At 37.5% G+C, this 26,287-nt stretch overlaps 1 protein-coding gene across 13 annotated transcripts in view; it reads left to right on the top strand.

Moving 5' to 3' along the window:
* Nucleotides 1-26,287, top strand: part of DLG2 (discs large MAGUK scaffold protein 2) — a 1,926,133-nt gene that overhangs the window by 1,365,522 nt on the left and 534,324 nt on the right. For all 13 annotated transcript variants that reach the window (XM_053670841.1, XM_053670838.1, XM_053670836.1 and 10 more), the window contains one exon: nt 19,093-19,262. In XM_053670841.1, the coding sequence (XP_053526816.1) occupies nt 19,093-19,262 (170 nt within the window). The remainder of the gene's footprint in view (nt 1-19,092; nt 19,263-26,287) is intronic.

The following is a 26,287-nucleotide window of genomic DNA, read 5'->3' as shown; positions in this document are numbered from 1 at the left end:
CAAGCCTGGGAGCCATAAAACTAATGTGTAATTCTTACTTCTGTCTCTTACCTGCTGTGTGAATTTAAGTAAGTTACTTAACTTGTTGAATTCTCAAATTTTTCATTTGAAAATGTAGTAATACCTGCCCAGCATATTTCTAGGCTTTAAGAACAAAACAAAATATTGTTACATTGTTTTATAAACATTATTCCCAGAGGTTTCTAAACTTGTTGCCACAGTAGTCCTAAGAAATGTCTGCTTTTACTTTGGGATCTTTCCAATCTTCTTTATCTTCTGGTAGCTACTCTCCTCTACTGCCCTGTGCCTCTGGCCTCCTCTAATTTAAAGATCTTCCATGAAATTTCCCCTCAGAGAGTCCTCTGGTCTCTCTGAAAGGAAATGGCCTACCCATGCTCTAAAATGAAGACTCATTGTCTATATGGAGAGTTCCAATGTCCAGGTGACAGACGCCAATGGTGTTTTTGTTTCTGTCTGGACTTCAAAAGAGAAAATTATGAATTCAAATGAAACCCAATTACCAAAAGCAAGAAGATATTTGTGAGCAAAGATGCCCTTCTTGGTGCCCCTAATCCTTTTGGCTACCATCTCTCTCCAGGCCTGAGTTTTACCTCCACAGGTGAGACAAACGTAAGGGACTGAGATCCCACTGGCAAAGACCAGTTTAAACATGAATTCAAGGAGCTCCAGTTGTGGTTATAAAATCATAAAATATGCCTAGTACTTCAAAATGTGCCATGACTTTTCTTCAAAAAATTAATTTAAATTTATTTTATAAAATATGAATTAGCTTAGGAAGAGATGAGGGGTATGGGTATTATGAAATTATATAAACAATAACAGCTGATTATTGTAGCTCAGAAAAGGTCAGGAAACAGTATCACTAATCATCTACTCTCAAAAATTACTACCTCCAGGCGATTTTGCATTATCTTCTCAGTAGAGAATTGCTCACAGTCTTTGGCAATACTAAGTAGTTCCAATAATTATGGGTTCAAATTCAAGTTGGCCTTTGAGCTAGAGCTAACAGAATTCAAGTTTGTGCAACAAGATTGTATATACTTTATTGTTGACAAATCCAATCCAAACTAGGTAGAACTGTTATTTATTTATTTATTCCTTCACTTGTTCATGAATTTGTTGCAACTATTTTTAAGTGTCTGCTATGAACTTGGCACTGTCCTGCACACTGAATATAAAATGCTCAACAAGGACAAGGCTCCCGCTCTAAGGAGCTTATGTTTTCCTCTGTTGAGCAGAAGAAAAACAAATATACAAAACATCACAGGTAATAACTACTGTGAAGAGAATGAAACATGTGATGTGAGAGGAGTGCCTTGTGACTACTGTACATTGGGTAATTAAAGTAGGCTTCTCTAAGGAGGTGACATTTAAGATAAGATCTTAATAATAAAAAGGAACTTGTTGAGCAAAAATAAAGGGAAAGACTTTTAAAGCTGAGGGAACAGTAAATATAAGTTCCCTAAAGTAGGATTGAGCCAGGCACATATTAGCGACAGAAGTAGGGCCAGTGTGGCTGGTGTGAAGGGGACAAGAGAGAGGTGATTGAAGGTGTGGACACAGGAAGAAGTAGGTAAGGCAGATAGGGCAGGTAAAAGGCTTGAATTTTACTTTGTGTGACATAGAAAGAGCTTGGAGGGCTTAAGTGAGGGATGAGTGGCATGATCCTACTTAAATTTTAAAAACTGGGAACTCTGGCTACCATGCAGAGAAATCCAGAGTTCCCAGAGAAACAGTGAATCAATGGTTCCAGGTAGAAGTGGTGGTAACATGGACTGGGTTAGTAGTAGAGATGGAGAAAAATGGGTGGGTCCGAATATACTTGTGGTTAGAATCAACTTATTATGCTGATGTATTAGAGATAGAGGATGAGGGGAGTAAAGAAATATGGAAAACTCTGTGGATGGGGGTGCTTTATTCTGTGAGGTGCTGTGCCTGCGACTGGTGATAAAAACGAGAAAAGTTTTCTTCATTTATAGAACTTACATTCTCATAGGGAAAACAATAAATAAAAACAAATGAATTAAGCATATAGCTATCTGATTAGTTATTGAACTGTACGACTGCTAAAAATTATCTTTCTATAACAACCATTAATTTACTCACTATGAGATTTACAATTTATCATTGTAAAGTGTTGAAAATTTTCTTTTAAATACTTTCTATATCTCATAAACTGCCGAAATCACTTAACATCAAATAATGTGTGTTTGCTCTGCATAAGTAGAAGTGCACAGAATGCCACCTGTATACTTCTCATGGGATGACATCAAGGCACACCTTTTATATTCCTGGTAAATGAAGAACAGCTCAAAATAAGGGGCAAGAGTACAAGCAGTTTGCCACATGGTATACTTAAATTTTTACTTATTTAAGTATAAGTAAATATATTCCCCTTTTGCTTCAATTCCCCTCTTTCCATGAAAATTGAGTGCCAAGAATTAAAATAATCATGAGAATAATAAAAAACATAGGCCAGGCATTGAAGGACAAATACCATATGATCTCACCTTTGACAGGAAGCTAAAGAATAAAACAAACAAGCAAACAGAATAAAAACAAAGACGCTGAAATAGAGAACAAGTGGGCAGCGACCAGAGGGGAGAGGGAAGGGAACTTAAGGGGAAAAAGGGGGAGGGATTTTGAGGAACAAGTATGAAAGACACAGAGATGAGGACTTGGGGGGCGGGGAAATGGGAGGGAGGGGGGAGACCGGGCGGGGGGGTGGGGTGGGATGGGAGAAATAGATAAAAAAATAATGTACTTGAAAAGTAACTAAATAAAATTTAATATTAAAAAAAAACTTGCAATTAAAACTTAAATTCTAAAGGTTAAAAGATGTGCTTAAGCTAGAAATAATATCCTATGTAGATGATGAAGGCTGCTGCCCCTGATATGAGACTCGGGGCCTTCTTCTAATCTTCTCCTCCTGGAGAAGATTTATATCTGGGACTATTGACGACTTTCTCATTCCCCACTGTGTCACCAGGGCCTGTATAATACCTGACTTTGTGTAGCAGATAATCAATAACTATTGGAGAATGTGCGTATGAGTGTGTTTTAGATATATATCTCAACTGATATTTGAATTTTTATCATTGGTGATCAATTGCTCTTGTTTAGACCTTGTCCTCTCCTTGTTATTCTTACTTATTTTTAATTTTTTAATTATTTTTATTTTCCAATTACAGTTAACATACAACACTTTGTTAGTTTCAGGTGTACAACCCCATGATTAGACATTTATATAACTTATGAAGTCATCACATAGATAAATCTAGCACCCATCTGACACCATACATAGCTGCAGTATTATTGACTGTGTTCCCTATGCTATACTTTACTTGCCCATTCCTATTCTGTAACTATCAATTTGTATTTCTCAATCCCCTCATCTTTTTCACTCATCTCCAACACCCCTCCCATCTGACAACTATCAAAATGTTCCCCAAACCTATGAGTCTGTTTCTGTTTCTCTTGTTATTGCCTTTGTTTCAAAGTCTGTTTTGTCTGATACAAGTATTGCTGCCCAACTTTTTTTATTGTTGTTTCTTCCATTTTCATGAAATACCTTTCTCCATCCCTTTGCTTTCAGTCTGTGTGTCTTTTGGTCTGAAGTCAGTCTCCTGGAGACACTATATGGGAAGGTGTGTTTTGTTATCCATTCAGTCACCATATGTCTTTTGATTGGAGCATTTAATCCATTTGCATTTAAAGTAATTATTTATAGATGTGTATTTATTGCCATTTTATTATTCATATTTGTATCCATTTTCTCCTTCTTCTTCTTAAAGAAGCTCATTTGACATTTCTTTTTTTAAAAATTTTATTTAGTTATTTTTCAAGTACAGCTTTTTGTCTATTTCTCTCATCCCAGCCTCCCCCGCCCCTTGCTCCCCACCTCCCTCCCATTTTCACCCCCCTTAGTTCTCGTCCCTGTGTCCTTCCTATTTGTTCCTCCAAATCCCTCCCCCTTTTTCCCCTTAACTTCCCTTCCCTCTCCCCTCTGGTCGCTGTCCCCTTGTTCTCTATTTCAGTGTCTTTATTTTTTTTTTCTGCTTGCTTGTTTGTTTTATAATATTGCTTTAGTGGTGTTGAAGTTCCTTAGCTTTTTATTGTCTGGGAAGCTCTTTAACTCCTGTGATACTGAATGGTAGCATGGCTGGGTACAATAATCTTGGTTGTAGTTTTTTCATTTTCATCTAGCATTTTATGCTAGTCCCTTATGGCCTACCAAGTTTCTGTTGAGAAATAAGCTGGAAGTCTTATAGAAGCTCTCTTGTAGGTAATAAACTGCTTTTATCTTATAATTTTTAAGCTTTTCTCTTTGTCTGTTAACCTTTACCATTTTAATTTTGATGTGCCTCAGTATGGGCCTCTTCAGGTTTATCTTTTTGGGTGACACCTTGTGCTTTCTAAACTTGTATGACTATTTCCTTCATCGGGTTGAGGTAGTTTTACATCATTATTTTTTCAAATAAGTTTTCAATTCCTTATTCTCTCTCTGCTCCTTCCAGACCCCTATGACACAAATGTTGGTGCACTCGAAGTTACCCAGAGGCTCCTTATACTATCTCCATTTTTTTGGTTCTATTTATTTTTGATGTTCTTACTGGGGGTCTTCTGCTTCCTTATTTTCAAAATTGGTGTTTGGTCTTCTGCTTCATCTACTCTACTGTTCTTTCCTTATAGTCTTCATTTCAGTTATTGTATTCATTTCTGACTAGTCTTTTTTATATTTTCTAGCTCCATTTTTATGTTTATTATCTTTTTGTCTCTGTTCTCACTAAGTTCCTCTACTCTTCTCCTAAATTCACTAAGCATCCTTATAATCAGTGTTTTGAACTCTGTATCTGGTAGATTGCTTGTCTCCATTTTGTTAGTTCTTTTTCTGGATTTTTGTCCTGTTTTCTCATTTGGGCCATGTTTCTTTGTCTCCTCATTTTGGTAGCCTCCCTGTGTTGGTTTCTATGTATTAGGCAGAACTGCTACATATCCCTGTCTTGATATAATAACCTTACATAGTAGGTGTCCCATAGAGTCCAGTGGTGCAGCCTCCCCAATTACCTGAGCAGGAGCTCAAGGTGTGGACTGTATGTACCCTCCTGCTGTAGCTAAGCCTTGAATCCTGTTGGCACATGGGAGGGATATGCCATAAATCAATGGGAGGGATTTATCCCCAAGGCATTTACCTGCGAGGATGCACCATGACCACCATGGTGGGTCTGCTGTGCAGGAGCTGACCCCACAGAGCAAAACTCATTGATCAGGGTTCTGGTACTAACTGAGCCCACCCCTTACATGTGTCACTCATGGAAGAGTTTGGGTGTGCTCTGGTGTAGTCTGAAACTCTCCCCATAGTACTTGAAGCTGTCCCCATGGTGCACTAGATCTGGGACCTCCTAGGTGGTACAGGCCAAGGTCAAACATGGCCTGTGTCCTATGCAGGACCACTGTAAAGGAGATACAAAGAAATCTTCAGGTTTGCAGCCACTTGTTCTGGGCTTGGATGTACCTGGGAGAGGCCAAGTTGCTAACCCAGGCTGTCTGCCACTAGTGTGAACCTAGGCTGTCTGCCACTAGTGCTGAACTTGGGGCTGCTTAGCAAGATATATGGGGCATGACAAGACTGCATGCTGCCTGTTTGGACTTGTATTCCCTTGAGAGATTTCAGGAAAGTCTGCATTTATGTGGAAAAGTAATAGAAAAAAAAGGCTTCTGTGGGCTTGCAAGCTGAGTGGGGCAAGATCTCAGAGAATCACCAAAGCAGGGCAAAGAGTGTTAGCCAAGTTGATGGGAACTCAGATATGGTGCCTGCCTGCTTGGTTAAGGAGGGCCCAGCAAAGAAACAATCACCTCTGCCAGCACCTACATCTGGGAGAAAACTGACCTTTTAACCTTCGCTCTAATGGAAGATGACCTGGCTTCTCCCTGTATGTCCAAGACTCACCACCCTCCAACCACTGCCTCAGCGATGGAGCTCAGAGGGAGTGGATCCAAATAATGTGTGCATGGGCCCTTTAAGAGGAATGCCTGAAACTTTAGCAGCCTTACATCTCACTCAGTCGTAATCCTCACAGGTTTTCACAGCCAGAAGATATGAGACTTCTCTTCCCAGCACTAGAATCCTGATGTGGGGATGGGACCCCTGTCTCCTCAGGGGGGACTTCTGCAGCTGAGATATCCCTCCAGATTCTTAGCTGCCACATGTGGATGTGGGACCTGCCTATTCTGTGTCTCTGCGCCTCCAAACAGTCTCCCAGTGGCTTCTTCTTTATACCCTTATTTATAAGATTTCTGTTCAGTTAAATTTCAGACAGTTCTTAATTATGGTCATTCTGAGGTTTAGTTGTAAGTCTGACATAGTGGTGGGAGGTTTCAAGTACCACATTTATATACCTATGCCACCATCTTGACCCAAAGCCTCTCTTTGGTTTTTTTTCATGCAAATATGCCTGGAAATTATAGCCTGTTTCTTAGGGTGATTAAGCTTGAGTTGATTATATTTATAGCAAGAGAAATGAGATGACAAAAGAAGCCACAGCATTCTCTTGGAACAAAATCACTGGGAAGCATGATGAAAAGGCATAGATACCAGCAGCAAGGATGTCATGAGCTAACTTCCCCACTTAGAGGACTAATTTATTTATCGAACATATAGTCAGCACCAAGTCTTTGCCTGGCACCATAGTAGGCCCTAGAAATACAAAAATGAATAAGATAGAATTTTCCCCTCAACTGACTCATAATTCATAGTTAGAGATAAACATAAAAACAAAATGTTTCCTTTGATCCCATACTTCCTCTATCCAACCCATTAGCATATCTAGTAGAGTCTAATTAGTCCCCTTTTCTGTCCCTTTCTACTCTGATTGCCACAGCCACTGGTTTAATGCAGGCTGCCATACCTTTTATCACAACGATATAATGTCCTCCCTTAACAATATTTGCCTTATTTCACCCTAAATCCATGCCAAAAATCTGATCAAGGCTCCATATCTCCATACTTTACCTAGAGAGCTCTTTCTGGAACACTTTTATAACTTTAAGCATTGCAATGACTTATTGTTGCCTCTAGGTCCAAGTTTAATTCTTTAATATTCCTTTAAGACAATCTCTTCTCCTTAGCTTACCAGCCACTAAGCTATCTCTGGGTCACTTCTTCCTCTCTGTGTTCACTTGGTTAACTTCTTTGTGGCATTCAGATCTCAGATACTTCAGTTATTCCTAGAAGTTTTCCTCAGCCTCCCTAAACTAGGTAAGGTTCTCCCATTATACACTTATGCATCATCCTATGTGTCTCTTGCCATTAGCACTTATAACTCTGAATTTTAATAGTTTTTTTTCCTCTCTCCCCTGTTAAACTGTAAAGGTACTTCAGAATGGGCATTGATTGGTCTGAAAAATGTGTAAGGTACTTACACAAATGTGGGGCCTGGAGGTGGATATTCTAAGCCTAGGGAGAGGCCTAGATCATGAACCTGTGTGATATTTAAAGAAACTATAATAATATAGCATGAGACAAAACTGTGGAGGTATATAGCAGCCAGGTTATAGAAAGACTTATGTGTTATATGAAGGTCTATGACTTTACCAAAAGTCTTTTTTAAAAAGTAGACTCAATCTGTGTTCCACAGATTCCTGTGATCATTGGATCATAGGACCATAGAAGGCCTTTAAGGGAATTAGAAAATGACACCCACTTCAGGAGACACAGGTCAGCACCAGGGCACTTGGCTTAGAGAAAGGGCCTGCCCTGGTTTCTTTCAGTGCTTACTAGCCCCTTCTCAGTCACACGTGGTGCCTGGACTCTGGATTCCTCAGAGCCCTCTAAGAGGATGCAAATGAGAGTCTTCCAATAGTCTGTGCTCTGATTCCCTTTTCTCCTCACTGCAGAAATCACAGAAACTTTGCCTTTATTTTATATAAACAATTATAAATATATATTATGTGGCTTCTAAGATTTAAAAATAGACCTCTCTTGCTTAGATAGTAAAAATGTTTGAATACCTTAGGAAATGGAGAGCAGTTGAAGGCTAAGGCTATTAAATTGGGGATAAAGCAATGGGGTATATATTTAATAACACCGTTCTGGCAATAAACTGGAAAATAGATTGTGAATAAGGAATAAAACCAGAAGCAAAAGTCTAATTACAAATATTTTTCCAGAATCTAGGTGATTAACAATAAGGCCAGATCTTAGATAGGATAAGTGGAAAAAAAGGAAAAGTCTAAATCTAAAAAAATTATATAAAATATTAGATATGTGGCTGAAAGAGAAGGATAACTTCCTATTTTTGTTGATGAAATGATTCACCTTGATACAAACTGAAAAGGAAATACAGAGTGTTCATTAGAAGGAAGATAAGGATAATTTGGTTCTCTGCTCTATTTGAGGAGCACTCCAGACTTCCCAGTAGAGACAGTGGCCAAGCTGATCTTGAACTCAGATTTATAGAACACCAGAGCAAGAGGAGAATTTCAAAATCATTGAACTCAACTTAAACACAGAGATGGAAAAAAATTCAGCGGAAATTGGCAGAACCAGGATTAGATCTCACATCTGGTTTGTAATTCAATGTTCTTCCCATCATACCATGCTCCTCACTTTTTCATTGAAATATTCATTGAATCATGAAATCAAATCAAAATAGAATGAGAAAATGTATAGCTATGAATTTTATTTATTCTAATTCATGTAAATTTATAAGATTTTAGTAGATTTAAGTATAGGAAAACAAATTCAGCATTTTAAAATGTGTTGCTTAATGTGTATATATTATCAAATAAAGATATATTATCAAACATATCACATTTTTAATCCATTCATCCATTGATGGACACTTAAGTTATTATCATATCTTAGCTATTGTAAAGAACACTGCAATGAACATAGTGGTGTATAAATCTTTTTAAATTAGTGTTTTTGTTTTCTTTGAATAAATACCCTGAAGTATTTACTGCTGAATCATATGGTACTGCTTGTTTTAATTTTTTGAGAAGCTGTTTTCCAAAGTGGCTGTACTAGTTTAAGAGAACCTACCATGTGTTGGTTTGCACTTCAGGCCTTATGGGCCATGAGGACCTGAGTGATTAGGAAATGTTTCACAAGTCTGTGGAGTGTGATCTTGGCCTTGAATTGGGCTGATTTGTGGTGGAAATTTGGGAGGCAAAAAGCACCATGAAATAAAATGCAGAAGCAGAAATGAGGTCATTATGATCTCAGGGCAGTGAGTGTGTGGATTGGCTGGAGCAGCAGTATGAGAGGTATAAACAGAGGTCAGATTTAGAGTCCCTTCCATGATGCTTATTCATTCCTAAGTAAAAACTGTATACAAGCCACTAAGAAAACAAAGATAAGTTAAGCACAGCTTTTATCTTATAAAAGCTAATAACTCTTTGAGGGGAGAGGAAGTGGCTTGTGTTACTTCCACAAGTTGAAGCTGAGCTGGGGGGTGTGTCAGGATGAAGTGGGACTACTCAACCTGGCATCAGGAAAGCCAGCTAGAATGCTACTGCAGTAATCCAGTTGGGAAGCAGCAGCCATTGTTTCATGAAATTTGACGTGTACTCTCATCTGTGGACAGAGTTCTAGACTAGTGACCTAAGTAACCTCTAGTCCTATAGGTCTCTGCCTGTGAAATTCCCACTCAATGCCTCTTTTCCATGTTGCATTCCCTAATTTACCTGGCTCGAGATTTGTTACTGGCCTCTCTGCTTTTCTGGGAAACTGCCAAAAGACCAACCATTGATGCTGAAATAGCAATTTCTTCCCCCTTTGCGGAAAGCTGTGATCTTTCCCAGATGACAGCTGCCGAGAATCCTATAAGCATTTTATATGAGGGAAATGAAGTAGTAAATGAAAAAAGAGAAACAATATATTCACTGTAGGAGATGGCTTCTATGGATCATAAACCTAAGTTACTCTCACCCAGAATTAAAGACAGAGAAGAGCTCTATTTTTAAAATATAGAATGAAGTAGCTATCATTTGGTCTTTGCTGAAGGAAAAGAGCCTCACATATAAAATGAGTATGGGAAAATGGCCTGCATATGCATAGTCTCACATGGTGTGGCAGCTGTAATCTTTCCGTGGAGATTCCCTTAGAGACTTCATTCCAAATAATAAAAAGCTACAACACTGAGGGGGATGGCACCAGAGTCAGAGTGCAGGACCTTTGTCACAGTCATTTAAGTCTACATAAGACTCAGTACCCCCATTCCTTTTTTAAATGAACCACACACAAGTCAAATAGTTTCCCTTCACAACCTAGAGCAGTGGTTTCCCCAGTATGGTCCCAGACCAGGAAATGCAGATCCCGTCTTCTGCTCCAGACCTACTGAATCAGACACTCTCTAAGGATGGATCCCAGCAATGTCTGATTTAACAAGCCCTCCATGTGTCTCCAATGCACTCTGAAGTTTGAGAACCACTGATGTAGATTTTGTTGTTTGGCCTGAGTTTACTGCTTTCCAGTATGATCCTTGACCCTACTGATGGTCAGCATTTGGACTGGTCCTTAAATAAGTCCCAACATTATTTTTTGCAAACCAGAGAGGTGTGGATGATGCAGTGCATGAGCTTTGAGATTACCACTTACTATCATTATAGGCCTATTTGAGCTTTAGTTTCTGTTGCAGAAGGAAGAGAGCAATGTCTACCTTTTAATGTTTCTGCTTAGATTAAAGAATATATACACAATACGCAATCCAAATACATCCCGTTGTGTCAACTATTATGCCATTTGAATAAACCAAAGACCACAGATCAGTATAAGAAGCTCAGTTCTTTGCTTTTATAAATACTGCATTTTTATGAATATGGTATACCTAGTTAAATTTGAATAGCAGACAAATACAAGTTATTTTTTAGTATGAGTATTTCCAAATGTGGTATTAAACATAACTTACTCTTAAAAAGTATTGATCTTGATAATTATTATTCTTTTTATCTGAAATCTAAATTTAACTGGCTGGGTATCTTATAGTTTAATTTGCTAAGTCTAGTAACCCTTTTAATAGGTAGCATTGGCTACCTAGTGGAGAAACACAGAACTAGCCAGTTGAGCCAGGGATGACTTCCCAAAAGACAAAATAAATGTTAAGTAAGTATTAAAAGGAAAATAGGAATGAGCTAAGGAAGATATCTCATGTAAAGTACTGGTCCCAAAGTCAATCTATATTAGTTAGAATTTGGGGGGCTCAAGTAATGAAAATCCACCTGAGCTTACTTAATCGAAAAAAGGGAATGAATTAAAAAGACAGGTGGAGTATCTTCTCCAAGTATAAATTGGACAACTAAGCCCTGGGAAGAACAATGATGGACTGTGAGGAAGTAGTCTGGGGAGTCCAATAGGATCCCTCTCTCTTTCTGAGGCCCTTGCTTTTTTCCTTATATCTTCTTTAGTCCCCATCTTTCTGCAAATAAGCTTTTACTATTTTGTAGGCAAGAAAATTACCCCAATATTAAAGCTCTCAAGTTTCTTCCAGTATTTCTTCTGTTCAGCCAGTAGAAATCTGAATTTCATGGTGCCAGTTCCAGATTCCCCAAAACAGGGACTGGCCAAATTTGACAAGTAGTCCGTGATAACCTCTGTGAACTTGTCACTCCTCCTACAACCATGCAGGTGCTTACTGGAGAAGAAGTCCCAGTAGACATCACTATATCAGATGCTTCCAGAACATTAGTCCTGTTCCTTTTCTGGAAAACTGTTAAATTATGCCGATGTTTATTTTTTTTATCCTCAGTTTTAATAGACGAATAACACACAATAAGGTCGATGAAATAAATGGCCTTATTTTTAGGTGAGACATTTCCACAAGGAGAAACCTTAGCTAGTGGTGGACTTTAAAGATCCCCAGTGAACACTTACATGTGCTTCATGAGGGCGCAGGAAGGAAGCGGACAGACATATTAAGTACCTTTGGAAAGAGTCATAATGATTTGAAGCCACTTGGATCAGCCTCATTTTGTGTGTGTGTTTGTATGTGTATCTTGTATTTTTTTCCACTTTTCTCTGTTCACTAGCATAAAGCACTTCTCTTTTCTTAAGTATATTTTATGGATTATGTTATTACAGTTGTCCCAAAGTTTTCTCTCCTTTATTTCCCCCACCATGCATGTACCAACCCTCCAGCATTCCCCCCACCTTAGTTCATGTCTGTGGGTTGTACGTATAAGTTCTTGGGCTTCTCTATTTCCTATACTGTTCCTAACCTCCCTGTCTATTTTGTATCTACCATTTATGCCTCTTATTCCCTGTACCTTTTCCCCTATTCTCCCTCTCCCCTCCCCCACGGATAATCCTCCATGTGTGATCCTGTTCTCCATTTCCGTGATTCTGTTCCTATTCTAGTTTGCTTAGTTTGTTTTTGTTTTTTTGTTTTTTAGGTTCAGTTTTTGATAGTTGTGAGTTGGCTGTCATTTAGTAAAATGACAACAACCACTCTTCATAGTTTTTTATCTTCTTCTTTTCCTTAGATAAATCTCTTTAACATTTCATATAATAAGGACTTGGTGAAGATGAACACCTTTAACTTGATCTTATTGGAAAAGGACTTTACTGCCCTCCCATTCTAAATGATAGCTTTGCTGGATAGAGTAATGTTGGATCTAGGTCCTTGTCTTTCATGACTTAGAATACTTCTTTTTAGCCCCTCTTGCCTATAAGGCTTCTTTTGAGAAATCAGCTGATAATCTTGTGGGAACTCCTTTGTAGGTAACTCTCTCCATTCCTCTTGCTGCTTTTAAGATTCTCTGTCCCTATAATTTGGGGTAACTTAATTATGATGTGTCTTGGTGTGTTTCTTCCTGGGTCCAACTTCTTCGGGCTCTCTGAGCATGCTGGATTTGCATGTCTAGTTCCTTTGCCAGACTGGGGAAGTTTTCCTTCATTGTTTGTTCAAATAAGTTTTTGATTTCTTGCTCTTCATTTTCTCCTTCTGGCATACTCTGATTCAGATGTTTGAATGTTTAAAGTTGTCACAGAGGTTCCTCATCCTCTCCTCACTTTTTTGAATTCTTTTTTCTTCATTCTGTTCCAGTTAGATGTTTATTTCTTCCTTTTGTTCCAAATCATTGATCTGATCCAGGTTTCCTTCCCTTCACTATTGGTTCCCTGTATGTTTTCTTTTATTTCACTTTGTATAGCCTTCATTCTGTGACTGAATTCAACCATTTCTGTGAGTATCCTGATTACCAATATTTTGAACTCTGCATCTGATAGGTTGTCTATTTCTTTGTTGCTTAGTTCTTTTTCTGGAGTTTTGATCTGTTCTTTCACTTGAGCCATATTTCTTTGTCTCAGTGCACCTGTTATGTTGTAAGGGGTGGAGCCTTAGGTAGTTACTAGGGCTGGGCAACCCATGTCCCCATGTCACTGTGTCGTGGCGCTATATGTGGAGAAGGTGTCAGAGAGGGAACAACCCCACTTGCTTACCCCACTTTCTGTCACTTCCCGGGCCCTTCTGTTGCTGATTTCCAGACGAATAGACTTGTGTATATTCTAGGATCCTGTGGGTTTCTCCAACTGACTCTCCTTTGAGTTCTGTGGGTTTCTCCCACCACCACAACCCTCACAGGTTTTTACAGCCAGAGGTTTTGGCACTTTAGTTTCCCTCCCTGAAACCCTGAGTTGTGCAGTCTGTCTTGCTCCCCAGTTGTTCCTCTTGGCTTATCTGTGTGGGAAGTCCCATCCACCAGCTTCCCCCTGGTCTGCCAGGTTGACCACCTTGCAGAGCATCCTTTCCATCCTGACTTCCCTTCTCTACCCCTGGCTGCCATCTCTGCCCTTCCTACTGGTCTGGATGAATGTTTCTTCCTAACTCTGTTGTTGGACTTCGATGCAGTTTGATTTTCTGGTAATTCTGTTTGGTTTTGGTTTTTAAATTCATTGTTATACTTATTTTGGTTGTGTGAGGAAGCAAAGAGTTTCTACCTATGCCTGGATCTTGGCCAGAATTCTCTTTTCTTAAATAAAGTTTTAAATATGTATTATTTGTTCTTAACCTAACTTTAGTGAGTCTAGTAGTAAAAAAAATATAAGACATTTTCGCTATTATAACCTTAAGAAGCTTTCTGCTTTCATTGCAGTCTATACAATCTATACAATCCACATACGATCTATAGAAGTATTTATTTTAAATAGATTCTGATAGCTTCGAGTGATTGTTTTCATTAAGTGTGTGCAGTGTAATTCCCCAGCTAGTGTTTTCTGTTGGATAATGTGTTGTTGCATTTTGTCTAGTACATTAAGCACTGATCAGGTTTCTCTGTGACGTAACCATTTGGTCTACAATTAATTCATCTATTTGGCCCAAGAGGATAGTAAATACTACATGGAGACAATAAAGAGTAAGTCATTTAGGGGACATTCTGTAATAACCACTAGCTACTGTAGAGTTAAGTTTCAGACCCTGTGACCTAAAACCTCCTTCTGAACTGAGGCTTGAGAAGGCCTGGGTGTAGCTGGGTGTAGTTAACTATGTAGAGTGGGGCAAGAGCAGAGTAGGCATGAGTTGCTGGGAATTCTGCCGAGCATGCTGATTTTTAGAAGCTTTTGCCAAAGCTGCCATAAAGCTGTAATTTCTATCAGAACTACTGACTGTTTTCTTGGTGGTAGGGGAGGAGTAAGATGAAAGGAGAATTAAGTCACACTGTATAAATTTAGACTTACGAAAGGCCTCATTTTTGCATTTTTCCCCTAATTTTCATTCATTATATCTCTTCCTCACTTTCTCATACAGAATTTCAAAAGTTCTTTCAGTATCTTGACTGTAGCTCCCTCTTCCTTTCTCTCCCATTAGCATAATTTTTCCTCTACTATGGTCTCTTCTCATCCCTTCTGATGCAAATGTTCTTCTCTCATTTTCAAAACTATAATACTATACTCTTGGCGAGTGAACTAAGTATTTCACAAGATCATCTCATTTAATCCATACAGCAATTACATTATTCTTATCTTCAGATGAAGAAACTGAGGCTCCCAGATGTCAAAATGACTTGTCCAAAGTCGCGCAGCTCCTAAACTGTAGAGCTGGAACAACATCCCATTTGTACTTAGATGTAACCAAGGTTTCCAGGCCCTTGTTCTTCAGTTCTCTGCTGTGATATATGCCCATTTAAAATTTTGGAAGAAACACAAAAGTGAAAATATGCTGTTAAAAATACTCATAACCTCTATATTCATAAAAAAATTTTCATAAAAAATTCTTTTCTTTCAAAAATTCATAAAAAAAAATTTCAGAGCTGAAATTTTATCTTTTCTTCCAGTATTTTTAAGTTAAATTTACTGGGTTGACATTGGTTAGTAAGATTATATACACTTCAAGTGTGCAATATTATAATAATCACCTGTATATTTCAGTGTGTGCTTATCACTCAAACTTTAGTCTCCTTCTGTCACTGTGTATTTGACCTCCTTCACCCTCTTTACCCTCCTGCCTGCTTTCCTCTGGTAACCACTATATTGTATTGATAAGTATTTTTGTTCTAGCATTTGTTTGTTGTGTTTGTTTATTTGTTTCTTTCTGTTTTGTATCCAACCTATGAATGCAATCATATGACTCATCCTTTTCTGTCTGACTTATTGCACTCAGCACAATACTCTCAAAATTCATTCATGTTGTTGCAAATGGTAATATTTCATTTTTTTTCTTGTAGCTGAGTAGGTTTCCATTGTATGTGTGTACCATGTATTCTTTATCAGACAACTTATTGAAGGATACAGATTGTTTGCATGCCGTAGCTACTGTGAATAATAAATACTGCAATGAACAGAGGGGTATATAGTTTTATAATAAATATTTTCAAATTTTAGGAGTGAATACCCAGAAAAAAAAAGTGTATGGGTCATATAGTAGCTCTGTTCTTAATTTGTTGGGAAATGCCCTCCTTCCAGCACTTTCTAATGCATAATAAACAGGATTTTTTAAATTTTAACATAAGCATCTATTGATTATTTTTAATAAATTAAAGTCCTTAAAAATGTATAAAATTGAAAGTCCCATTTTATAGCAAAACACACTGTAATGTTTATGAAAGAAAGTATACAATACATGTTGTTTAAAATTATATCTTCAAAATGGAACAAATAATTTCTTAGGTGTTATTTAACTTTTCAATAATACTATATCATGTTCCAGAATACTAAATTGTTTAATGCAAAATTTAAATGTGATTCCATGGATGTGTCAATGATGTTTGTTTGTTTCTAAAATATTTACTGCAAGGAAATATACCAAAATGTCCAAAGGAAATGAGACTAGGAAAGGCTTAAAATTAACCTTTTAATCTCATGGATAATTCTGGTCCACAAAAAGAATATTGTAGGCTTATTTCTGAAACAGCAAGCACTGAAAGAGTGGAACTATCAACTAAATTACATGTGTAGAGTAAAGAGAAAATTTATATGCAAATGGCTCTCTCAAACAGTGTGTCAGAAATATGATAAAGGCTGCACATTTTACTAGGAAAAAGTATTTTTTTGAAGCTAGTAGTACATCTATGTATTTCAGAATAGAAACAAGTGGTGGTTTTACTCACAAAGATTATCTACTGGTTGGGAAAGCAAATTAATTTTAAATAGCTATGGCCTTCTAATTAAATGCTATTTGAAGTGATTGGGTGGAAGGGGAGTTGAGTGCCCTAGTTTGGCTTAGTATTCTTTCCTCTCTATTTTAAGAATTTGAATGTAAATTTCCCTCTTCATACTCCCCATTTCATTTTTAATTTAAAACAATCAAGTCTGAATAACATTATATCAGCAGAGGCTTCAAAAAATACAAACCCAGTTAGGAATCACGTTTATGCCCTTGCCAACATTGTACCTCGTCATTAAATTTACTTGTCTTACAAAATGGGAATCAATGATTCATAATTGTTCTGATTTAAGTGTGAACAAATAAATGAAGTGATTGTGATGGTCTGGCAGATAACAGACCCTCTAAAAATCTCAATTTCCATCCTATTTACCTTTTAACAAATCCTCCGGGACCACATCTTTGACTCACTGATCAATAGCTCTGACTCTCAGAAGTGTCTTATATTACAACTGACACATACATTCATATCTGGTATCTGTCTGGTTACTCCTCCCACTAACTCCAAGCATGCCTACTCTTTCCCTGGGAAACAGAAGTTCAAAGAGATGAAGTAATTTGACCACGGTCACATAGCTGATATACAGCTGGGACTCATATCTAAGCCTTCTGACTGCTAGTCCAATGCTTTTTTCAGTGCACTAAAGCTGCGTACTTCATCCACAGGTTCAGGAAAAAACATCTGATTTAGGCTGTAATTTCCTTACCCCAGTAATTGACAATTACGGTTTACACTGTATACAAAAGAAAAAAATTATTTGTTTGAAATAATAGAGCCTGGAGAATTTTTTAAATATTATCTACTCCTTTCTATGGCAAGCAGTGTTTTGAGATATGATTAGTATTCTCAGCATAGGGTGATGGTAAACATTATGTTTTTGCATTATCATGAGATGAAAAAATTACCCACTCTCAAAAGACCAGCTGCTGCCTGGAGACCAGTACCCATAATGCCTCTGTTCTCCACACTATTTTAATTGGTAGTTTTCCATGAATTAGTTTTTAGTCAGTCAGAAAAAAAATGTATGTGCAAACCCATTAAAGCCATAAAATAACATCATTAAATCTTAGTAAATGAAATGTTCCATTTCAGGATTTTGAGGCTAATTAGAGTTCTCAGTGAAATAAAAGTTCCTATATCTCAGCTCCTCAAAGAGGTATAAAAAATTATAGAAAAATGGTAGAAAATTTTTCTATACTTTTTTCTATAATATTTCTACTACCATATTATAATTTTGAGTTGATGTACACAATATAGATCCAACTGTTCATCACAATAGGGACTTTCACTTTTATTTATATCATTTAGACTACGGTAAAACTGGTCTTGTTTTGTGTTGTGTTGCTTAAAGTTGCAGAAACCGTTAACAGCATTGTGAAGACTTACTGTAGGTGATCCTAAAAAGAAAGAGCCCAAATTTTCAACTAGGAAGACATGAGCTCATATCAAATCTCTACCCAAATTCTTGGCAGGTTTATACTAAAATATTAACCAATTCATACAACTCTCATTTATATCTTAATAAATTTTATTCCCTAAGATTATGGAAAGAATCCACTACTTAATATTCTAAATCAACAAATTGGCACTGCTACCAATAACAATCATTTATTAGGTGCTTACTATATACCAGGGTTTGTGCTAAGAATTTATAGGTGCATTATCTCATTTATTTTTTGCCCAAAGTTTTTATAGTAGCTATTATTTATATATCTATTTTACAAATGAGAATATGGAGGCTTAGGGACATTAAGAAAATTACCAATATTTATAAACTTAAGAAATGGAGCAAGGGCTCGATAATTAAACTTAGACTTATTCTTTCACTTATTTAACAAATATCTTCTAAGGAATGGATGTCCTGAACAAAATCAGGGAACTAAGGAATGGAAGGTGAGTAAGCCAGCAACCATGCTCACTTCACCCTGGGCACTGTGTGGAGAATGAGTTGAAAGGTGACAACAGAGAATTCAGGGAGAGTAGTTACAAGGCTGTGGAAGTAACCCAGGTAAGAGAGGATGTTCACTTCAACCAAAGGGCTTGCAGTGAAGATGAGTAATCCTGGGTGGATTTCAGATACATGCTTGTACTTTGCAGATATACTGTACAGTTCTGTAACCCTCAGTGCAACCAATTAAAACCAATCAAACTTATGATGTAACTGGAAGACACCTTAAAATATGTGTCCTTCTGACTACACCACACCTGATACATTCCCGGTTAGAAGTTCATGGACCGAAGTTCATAATAGGCCTTGACCAGCAGTGTAATCAATGTAGGAAAGGCTGGGAAAGCTGAGGAGTTTGTTTTATTCTTTTTAATTTTCTTCATTTGAAATTTTCTTTCTACATGTCCTTGTTTTAAAATTGCTTATTTTCTTTGCTTCACCACTTTACAAGGTTAGGTCATAATAATATTCTTTGGGAAATCCTCCTCAACACTTCTGAGCTTTGCATTCTTCTGTCCTTTCAGGGTCAATGATTGTATCCTGCGGGTGAACGAGGTGGATGTGTCGGAGGTTTCCCACAGTAAAGCGGTGGAAGCCCTCAAAGAGGCGGGGTCTATCGTTCGGCTCTACGTGAGAAGACGAAGACCCATCTTGGAGACCGTCGTGGAAATCAAACTGTTCAAAGGACCTAAAGGTAATAAAACCATAAATGACTCCACAGTAGGACGCTGATGACAAACCATTTTCTTAAAGTTTATGCTATAACCCACTTTCAATGTGCTCTCTTCTTTTCTGCTCTGGTATTCAGCATGATCCTAAAGATCTGAAACCCTGCAGTAGTAGTTATCGCAGAGGGTAGAAGAAGCCAAAACTCTAAATGTGAAGTCAGAGAAGAAAAGAATAGATTTATGTAGGAATATCCTTAAAAGCAATATTAGCAATAACCATTTAAATTTTTTCTATAAATTTTACATCCTAGCAGATCCTAATAGCTTGGCTGGCATATTAATACCTTCTAATTTTTCAGATATAAATGGTTACCCTTCTCATTTGGAAAAACATTAATAGTAATGATAATAATAATAATAATTAAAATTATCTATCCTGAAATGGCAACTGCCATATTTTAAAACACTGTTGTGATTTTTTAATTTTGCAATACTCTGATGTATTTTACCCAACAAACACTAAATCACAGTTTATATTTGCAATAGTCAAAATAAGTTAAAATTTGTTTTTTGAAGTGCTCGCAAAAATTACCTCTCCTGAGGTAATTGCAGTGATCCTGGGGAATCACATAAACATTGAGATGCATAATTATTCTAATTTTTAAGAATAGTCATTTGAATTCTGCTTTTTCAGAATGATGACATTCAATATTAGCTTAACAGTATTTCACATATTTTAGAAAAATTTAATAACTGGCTTAAGTATTTTAAATATTTTAGAAGATAATGAGTTGATAATTACTGCAATATTTTAGTAAAATCTCTTCCCTGTATCTTTTCTTTATTGTTGTTCAGTTACAATTGTCCCCATTTTCTCCCCATTACTCTCCCCTATTATTATCTTTGTCCATGGATCCTTTTCACATGCTCCTTGACTAGACCCTTCCCCTTCTTTCCTCCATTACCCCCCTCCCCTCCCCTCTTCCCTTTATCTTAAAATCTATTTTATCTCTAATGCTGTATGCAATTAAAAATAATAAGCATACCACCTTCTCTGGGAGGCTGGAGTGGGTAGTGTTTAAGATCTCAGATAGAAGAGTCAGACTGAACTAAGTTTGAAAGCCTCCTTTTTGTCACTTTGACATTGGTAGGACCAATCTCATTACTAAATGGATGTCATATTGATAGTATCTCTCTCATGGGGTTTATGAGAATTATGCAGTCAACTAATATGTAGCATGTGATGAGCAGTAGAGCTTGCTGGTTAAAAGAGTAGTCTCTAGACCAAAAATGCTAGGCTTGAACCCAAGACATTCTGAAACTAAAAATAGAAAGCCAAAGTGAGAGGTAACAAATGTTCATTTTAGATAAAAAAGTACTGTGGTTCTAAGAAGCACTGATTCAGACAGAAACTCAAATAGTGTTACAGTTATAAGGTGAAAGCAGTGGTATTTTTGAGAAATGAAAGGAAAATAATTTACATAAATAGAAGGAAGAAATTTCTACTGATGCTAATCAGCTAAGGATAGACTTTCTACAGGTACAAATAAGAAAATTTATTTTCTAGCTATATATGGTGATTCTGATGCTAAAGAATGTCCTTAATTTTCAATCTTCATATTCAAAATGTCTGATTTTCTATTAGTTTTACAAACAGTTGTTTAGACTCCAATGTTGGATTGTCCCAATCCACAGGTTATCACTCCCAGTTCAAACATTCCAAGGGTTTGAGGAGTAAAGACACGCAAGGCAATTCCTCTGAGATGGTGGTTTTTGACATGGCTCCATGTATATAATTTTTCACATTCTGCAACTTACTAGTTCTTTGACCTTGGTCAAATTGCTTAAAATCTCCGAGCCTTAATTTTCTCTCCTACAAATTGTTGAATAGTAATAGCGCTTGCCTCTAGAGATATGAGGATTAAATGAATCAATTCATGTAAAGTGGCAAAAATTCACTTCCCAACAAATATTAGCAATATGAGGTCTGTGCAGAAAAAGTCCAGCCATGGTTGATATAACGGGGACAGTTTGTGTGACATCGACATGACCTGGCAGCCAAAGAGAGTGGACTGAATGTGCATGCATGAACAATGATGACTTCCCTGTGCTAGTCAGTAGGGACAGTAAATGTCATTGAGTGAGCATGTGTACTCTGTGGCTATTGCATTCAGAATGACTTAGTGAAGGAACGTATCTGCATTGTTTTGAGTTAAGCTTGAACATTCCTTTGTGGAATCTATTCAAATGATTCAGCAGGCATCAGCTATGGGCAACTAGTGATTGGCAGCTCCATCACAACAAGGCACCTGCTCATGCACCACATCCCATGCAGTGCTTTTTGGCGAAACATCAAAGCCAGGTGACTCAGCCCCACTACAGCCCAGATTTGACACGCTGTGACTTCTGACTTTTCCCAAAACTAAAATCACCTTTGAAAGGGGAGAGAGTTCAGACTGTCAGTGAGATTCAGGAAAATATGAAAGGGCAGCTGGTGGCAATTGGGAGAACTGTGTGAGGTCCCAAGGTGACTACTTTGAAAGGGACTGAGATATCATTATTCTACTTACAATGTTTCTTGTATCTTGTATCTTCTTCAATAAATATCTCTGTTTTTCATAGTACATAGCTGAATAGTTTCTGGACAGGCCTTGTCTATACATGAAATTTATAGTATTCTGTGCTACATATGGTTTTGGCCTTCATAACAATTGTTTGGCAGTGTAATGAAAATAAAGATTCCTCACAGGCTAAATTCAATGCATTAAAATCACAGAACTAAATTTAGGGGGAAAAAGAGAAAGAAAAGTAAAGCATTTTATACCACAGTGTCTGACAGAATGAAGGAAAGGACTTTCTACCCTACCTGTTTACTAAAATCATATTTGAAAAGTGCTTTAAAGCAAAACAAAATGAACATGACACTGTTTCTTTTGACACACACACACACACACACACACACACACACACATATAATGTAGGTATTTCTACAGTTCAATTACCAGCAATTATTCAACACAGCCCTAAGGCAAATACTAATTTTAAGCTCCTAGAAAAGTATTGCCGTTTATTAGCAGGCCTCTTCCTAGCTGAGTCACTTGATGACCTCCATCTGCTCAGCAGAGCAGTTAAGGGCTCTAGAGAATCCATGGCCAGAACTCTTTGATTTTGTCAGGAACCCAATCTTTTTATGGTCTTTATCTTTGATACCAGGGTCCCCTCTGGCTGGTTCATATGGATCTGAAGTGTTTTTCCTTTAATCCTGGAGTGGAGCAGAAATTGTCCTGGGACGTGGAAGTGGGGACGGGTGAACATTAATCAACCAGGAATACCCAGGCAATAACCCAATTGACAGTGCACAGTGTAGGAGCCATGAGGTTATACCTGGACTTGGTTCAGTGAGACTAGGAGAACAAGAAATCTGTTAGAACTAAATTTATATTCCTGAAACAGACTCCTGCCAAATCCCTGTGGAGGGTGCGGGTCTGTTGGTCCTGTTGGCATTATACCAGGCCAGTTACACTTTCTGGTACTGTCACCACACCAAGATCACTGATGGGGTTTTGTTTCCTTATATAAAGCTTATTGATGTCTCAGAAAAGGCACTGTTTAATCATTGTTTAAATTCCTAATGCTTCTTACAGTGCCTTAAACAGGGAAGTGCTGAATTAGAGTAAACTGAATAATTAATTTGGATTCTACACTAAATCCGGTGCTACTTGCAATCTTAACTTAGCACCTATAATTCTTTATTTTTGAATGATGATGTATTTAAAAGCAATTTTTACCAATGTTTAACTCATACCATGTGCACTGTGGAGAAGGAAGATGTATCGGAGGTGATTCTGATGGGGGAATCAGAACGTGATCATGGGAATGGCAGACATAAAGTCCACTCACTTTAAAGCAAAGCAGAATGAAATCAGCTGTGTGATGAAGTCTGAGCTATTATTCCAGTGACACAGAATGAAACATGTGGTTCATTTTAACCAGGGGAGACAAAATCCTCCAGAGAACTGAAATCTTTACATGCCTACAGGTCCTTATCTGCCCTTATTGAGGGCATGGACACTGAGCATCAACACTCCAGCCAGCTGAGCCAACAAGCCTTGAGTATGTGTGTATAATACAGAGCTAACTGGATACGCTCATCAATTTAGTCTTCCAATGATTCCACAAATATTTAGTAAATATTTATTATGTACTTAGCACAAATCCAGATAATGGAGATTGACAAAGAAGTGAAAAGATAGTTTTTATTCAAGATTATAGTCTTATAGGTGTTTTCTACATATAAATGGGGGGAGATTCTGAAGTGGTACCAATTAAATAGTGGGTAAAATAAGACTTCTTTGAGGAAGTACCATGTAAACTAAACCTTGAAATGTGAGTAAAACTAGGAGTTATCCAAGTAAAGAGAAGAACATCCAAGTGGAATTAAAAGCATGTGTGTATGAAGGCTCTAATGTAGGAAAAATTGTGATACCTTCTAGGAAATAAAAGATGTCAGTTATGATGGAGGTTTGATGATAAAATAATGAATGACATGAAATGATGTCACCAAAATAAGCAGGGGCACACCATACACAGCTTTGTTGACCATATTTAAAGTTTTTTTTTTATTTCAAGTTCAATGAGAAATTATTTTGAAATTTTCAGTATGGGAGTGACATGATCAATTTTGTCATTTTTAAATGATCATTTAGTCACTGTGAAGAAAATACATTGCAAGGGACAAGACTGGAAGCATAGATCAGTTAGAAGTTATTTGAAGAAGAAAGGTATAAAAAAAGCTGTATGTTGGAGATAGAATTGATGCCAGTTATTGATTACCTAGAAATGGGGTATTTTCAAGGATGAGGCCCATTTTTCTAACTGAGCAAATGAATAGATTATGATGTCATTCAGGGAGACTGTGGAGAAACCTAATGTGGGAGAAGATTAGGAATTAATTTTTGGACATGTTAGGATGTTAGGATGAGATGCATCTGCAAAGGGCATCTCAATGAGGCAGAACTAGAAATATTTGTCTAAAACCCTGTCAAATCAATATTCTGAATCTTTCCTATATTTTGAAAAATACTGGGGAAATATCTGATGAATTTATTTTCTCACTATTTATTAATAATCTTTAATAAAATAATCATTGATAAGGCTATTCTGCTATTTGAACAGTTATAAGCATGTATTAAATATATTTTAAATAATTATTATTTTTCAATTAGAGGTGACATATAATATTATTTTCAGATATGTAACCCAGTCATTAGACATTTACATAACTTATGAAGTGATCACCCTGATAACTCTAGTACCCATCTGACACCATAATTAGTTATTACCACATTATTGAGTATTCTCTGTGCTGTACTTTACATAACTACCAATTTGTACTTCTCAATCCTTCACCTTTTTCACCCACCCCAACAGTCCCCTCCCATCTGGCAACCATCATATTATTCTCTGTACCTATGAGTCTCTTATGGTTCTGCTTGTCCCTTTATTTCGTTTTTCAGATTCCATACTTAAGTGAAATCATCCAGCATTTATCCTTCCCTGTCTGACTTATTTCACTCAGCACAACACCCTCTAGGTCCACTCATACTGTTGCAGATGCCAAGATCTCATGCTTGTTTATGCTGAGTCATATTCCATTGTACATATGCATCATTTTTTTATTCATTCATCTATTGATTGACACTTAGGTTATTTCCATATCTTAACTATATTAAATAATATTGTAGTGAACATATGGATGCACATGTCTTTTCAATTTAGTGTTTGGGGTTCTTCAGTTAAATGCCCAGAAGTAAAATTGCTGGGTCCTTTTATTTCTCTTGTTGTAGCCATTGTTTAAAAGTCTATTTTGCCTGATATAAATAGTACTACCCCAAATATTTTTTTATTTTAATTTTCATAAAATGTGTTTCTGTTTCTTTACTTTCAATCTTTGGGTGTCTTTCAATCTGAAGTTAGTTTCTTATAGATAGCATATGTAAGGGTCTCTCTTTTTATATGTCTTTTGATTGTAGCATCTAATCCATTTATGTTTAACACTAAGTTTAGCTACTCTTCTCCTGAGTACATTGAACATATTTACAGCCAGTGTTTTGAACTCTGTATCTGGTAGATTGCTTGTCTCCATTTTGTTCTTTTTCTTGAGTTTTCTTCTGTTCTTTTATTTGGGATACGTTTCTCTGTCTCCTCATTTTTCTACCTCCCTATGTTTGTCTCTTTGTATTAAGTAAAGCTGCTATAGACATAGCAGCTTTACCTAATACAGTCTTTGTAGAGTGGTCTTATGTAGTAGGTGTCCTATAGGGCCCAGTGGCACAGCCTCCCTAATTACCTGAGTCAGAAGCTCCAGGTGTGGGCTGTGTGCACCTTCTTGTCATAGTTGAGCCTTGATTGCTGGTGGCACATTAATGAAGGACTTACTTTCAGGCCAATTTGCTTTGAGGTCTGGTGGCAACCACCATGGAGAGTCTGCTGTGTAGGAGTTGACCCCACTGAGCAGGATTCTGGTTCCCACTGAGTCCACCCCTTCAGTGTCCCTTTTGAAGGTGCTTTGGCATGATCTGAATCTGTCTACCAGGTGTACTGGCTCTGGGTCCTCCTGGGAGGTGCAGAACAAAATCAACTATTCCACCCATGCCCTGCTCAGGGCCACTCAGGAATGAACTATAGAGCCATCTGTAGATGGCTGCTACTTGTGACAGATGAACTTTCATGGGCTCAGGAGGGACCAAGCTGGGAACCAAGGCCTGGGCCACTTAGCAAGAGGTATGGGCAATCCAAGGCCAGATGTTGCTTGTTTGAGAGATTTTAGGAAAGCCTGCAGCATGAGCCAAGAAAGGCCATTTTTATGAAAAATCCCCTGGAACTGATGAGCCTGCAAGTTGTGTGGGGTAGAGTCTCAGGTAATTACCTGGGTGGGGCTAACAGTATAGTCCAGGTTGATGGAGACTAGGACATGAAGCCCGCCTACTGGCTCTGTTGCAGTGGACTCAGCAATGGGCCAATGGCCTCTGCCAGCACTTAAGTCTAGGGG

The sequence above is a fragment of the Artibeus jamaicensis genome, unplaced genomic scaffold (assembly GCF_021234435.1).
Source record: "Artibeus jamaicensis isolate MK-2021 breed Jamaican fruit bat unplaced genomic scaffold, CSHL_Jam_final contig_64, whole genome shotgun sequence".
In the NCBI taxonomy this organism is placed as follows: Eukaryota; Metazoa; Chordata; class Mammalia; order Chiroptera; family Phyllostomidae; genus Artibeus; species Artibeus jamaicensis.
The sequence above is the reverse complement of the archived record's forward strand: the minus strand, read 5'-3'. Positions and strand labels throughout refer to the sequence as shown.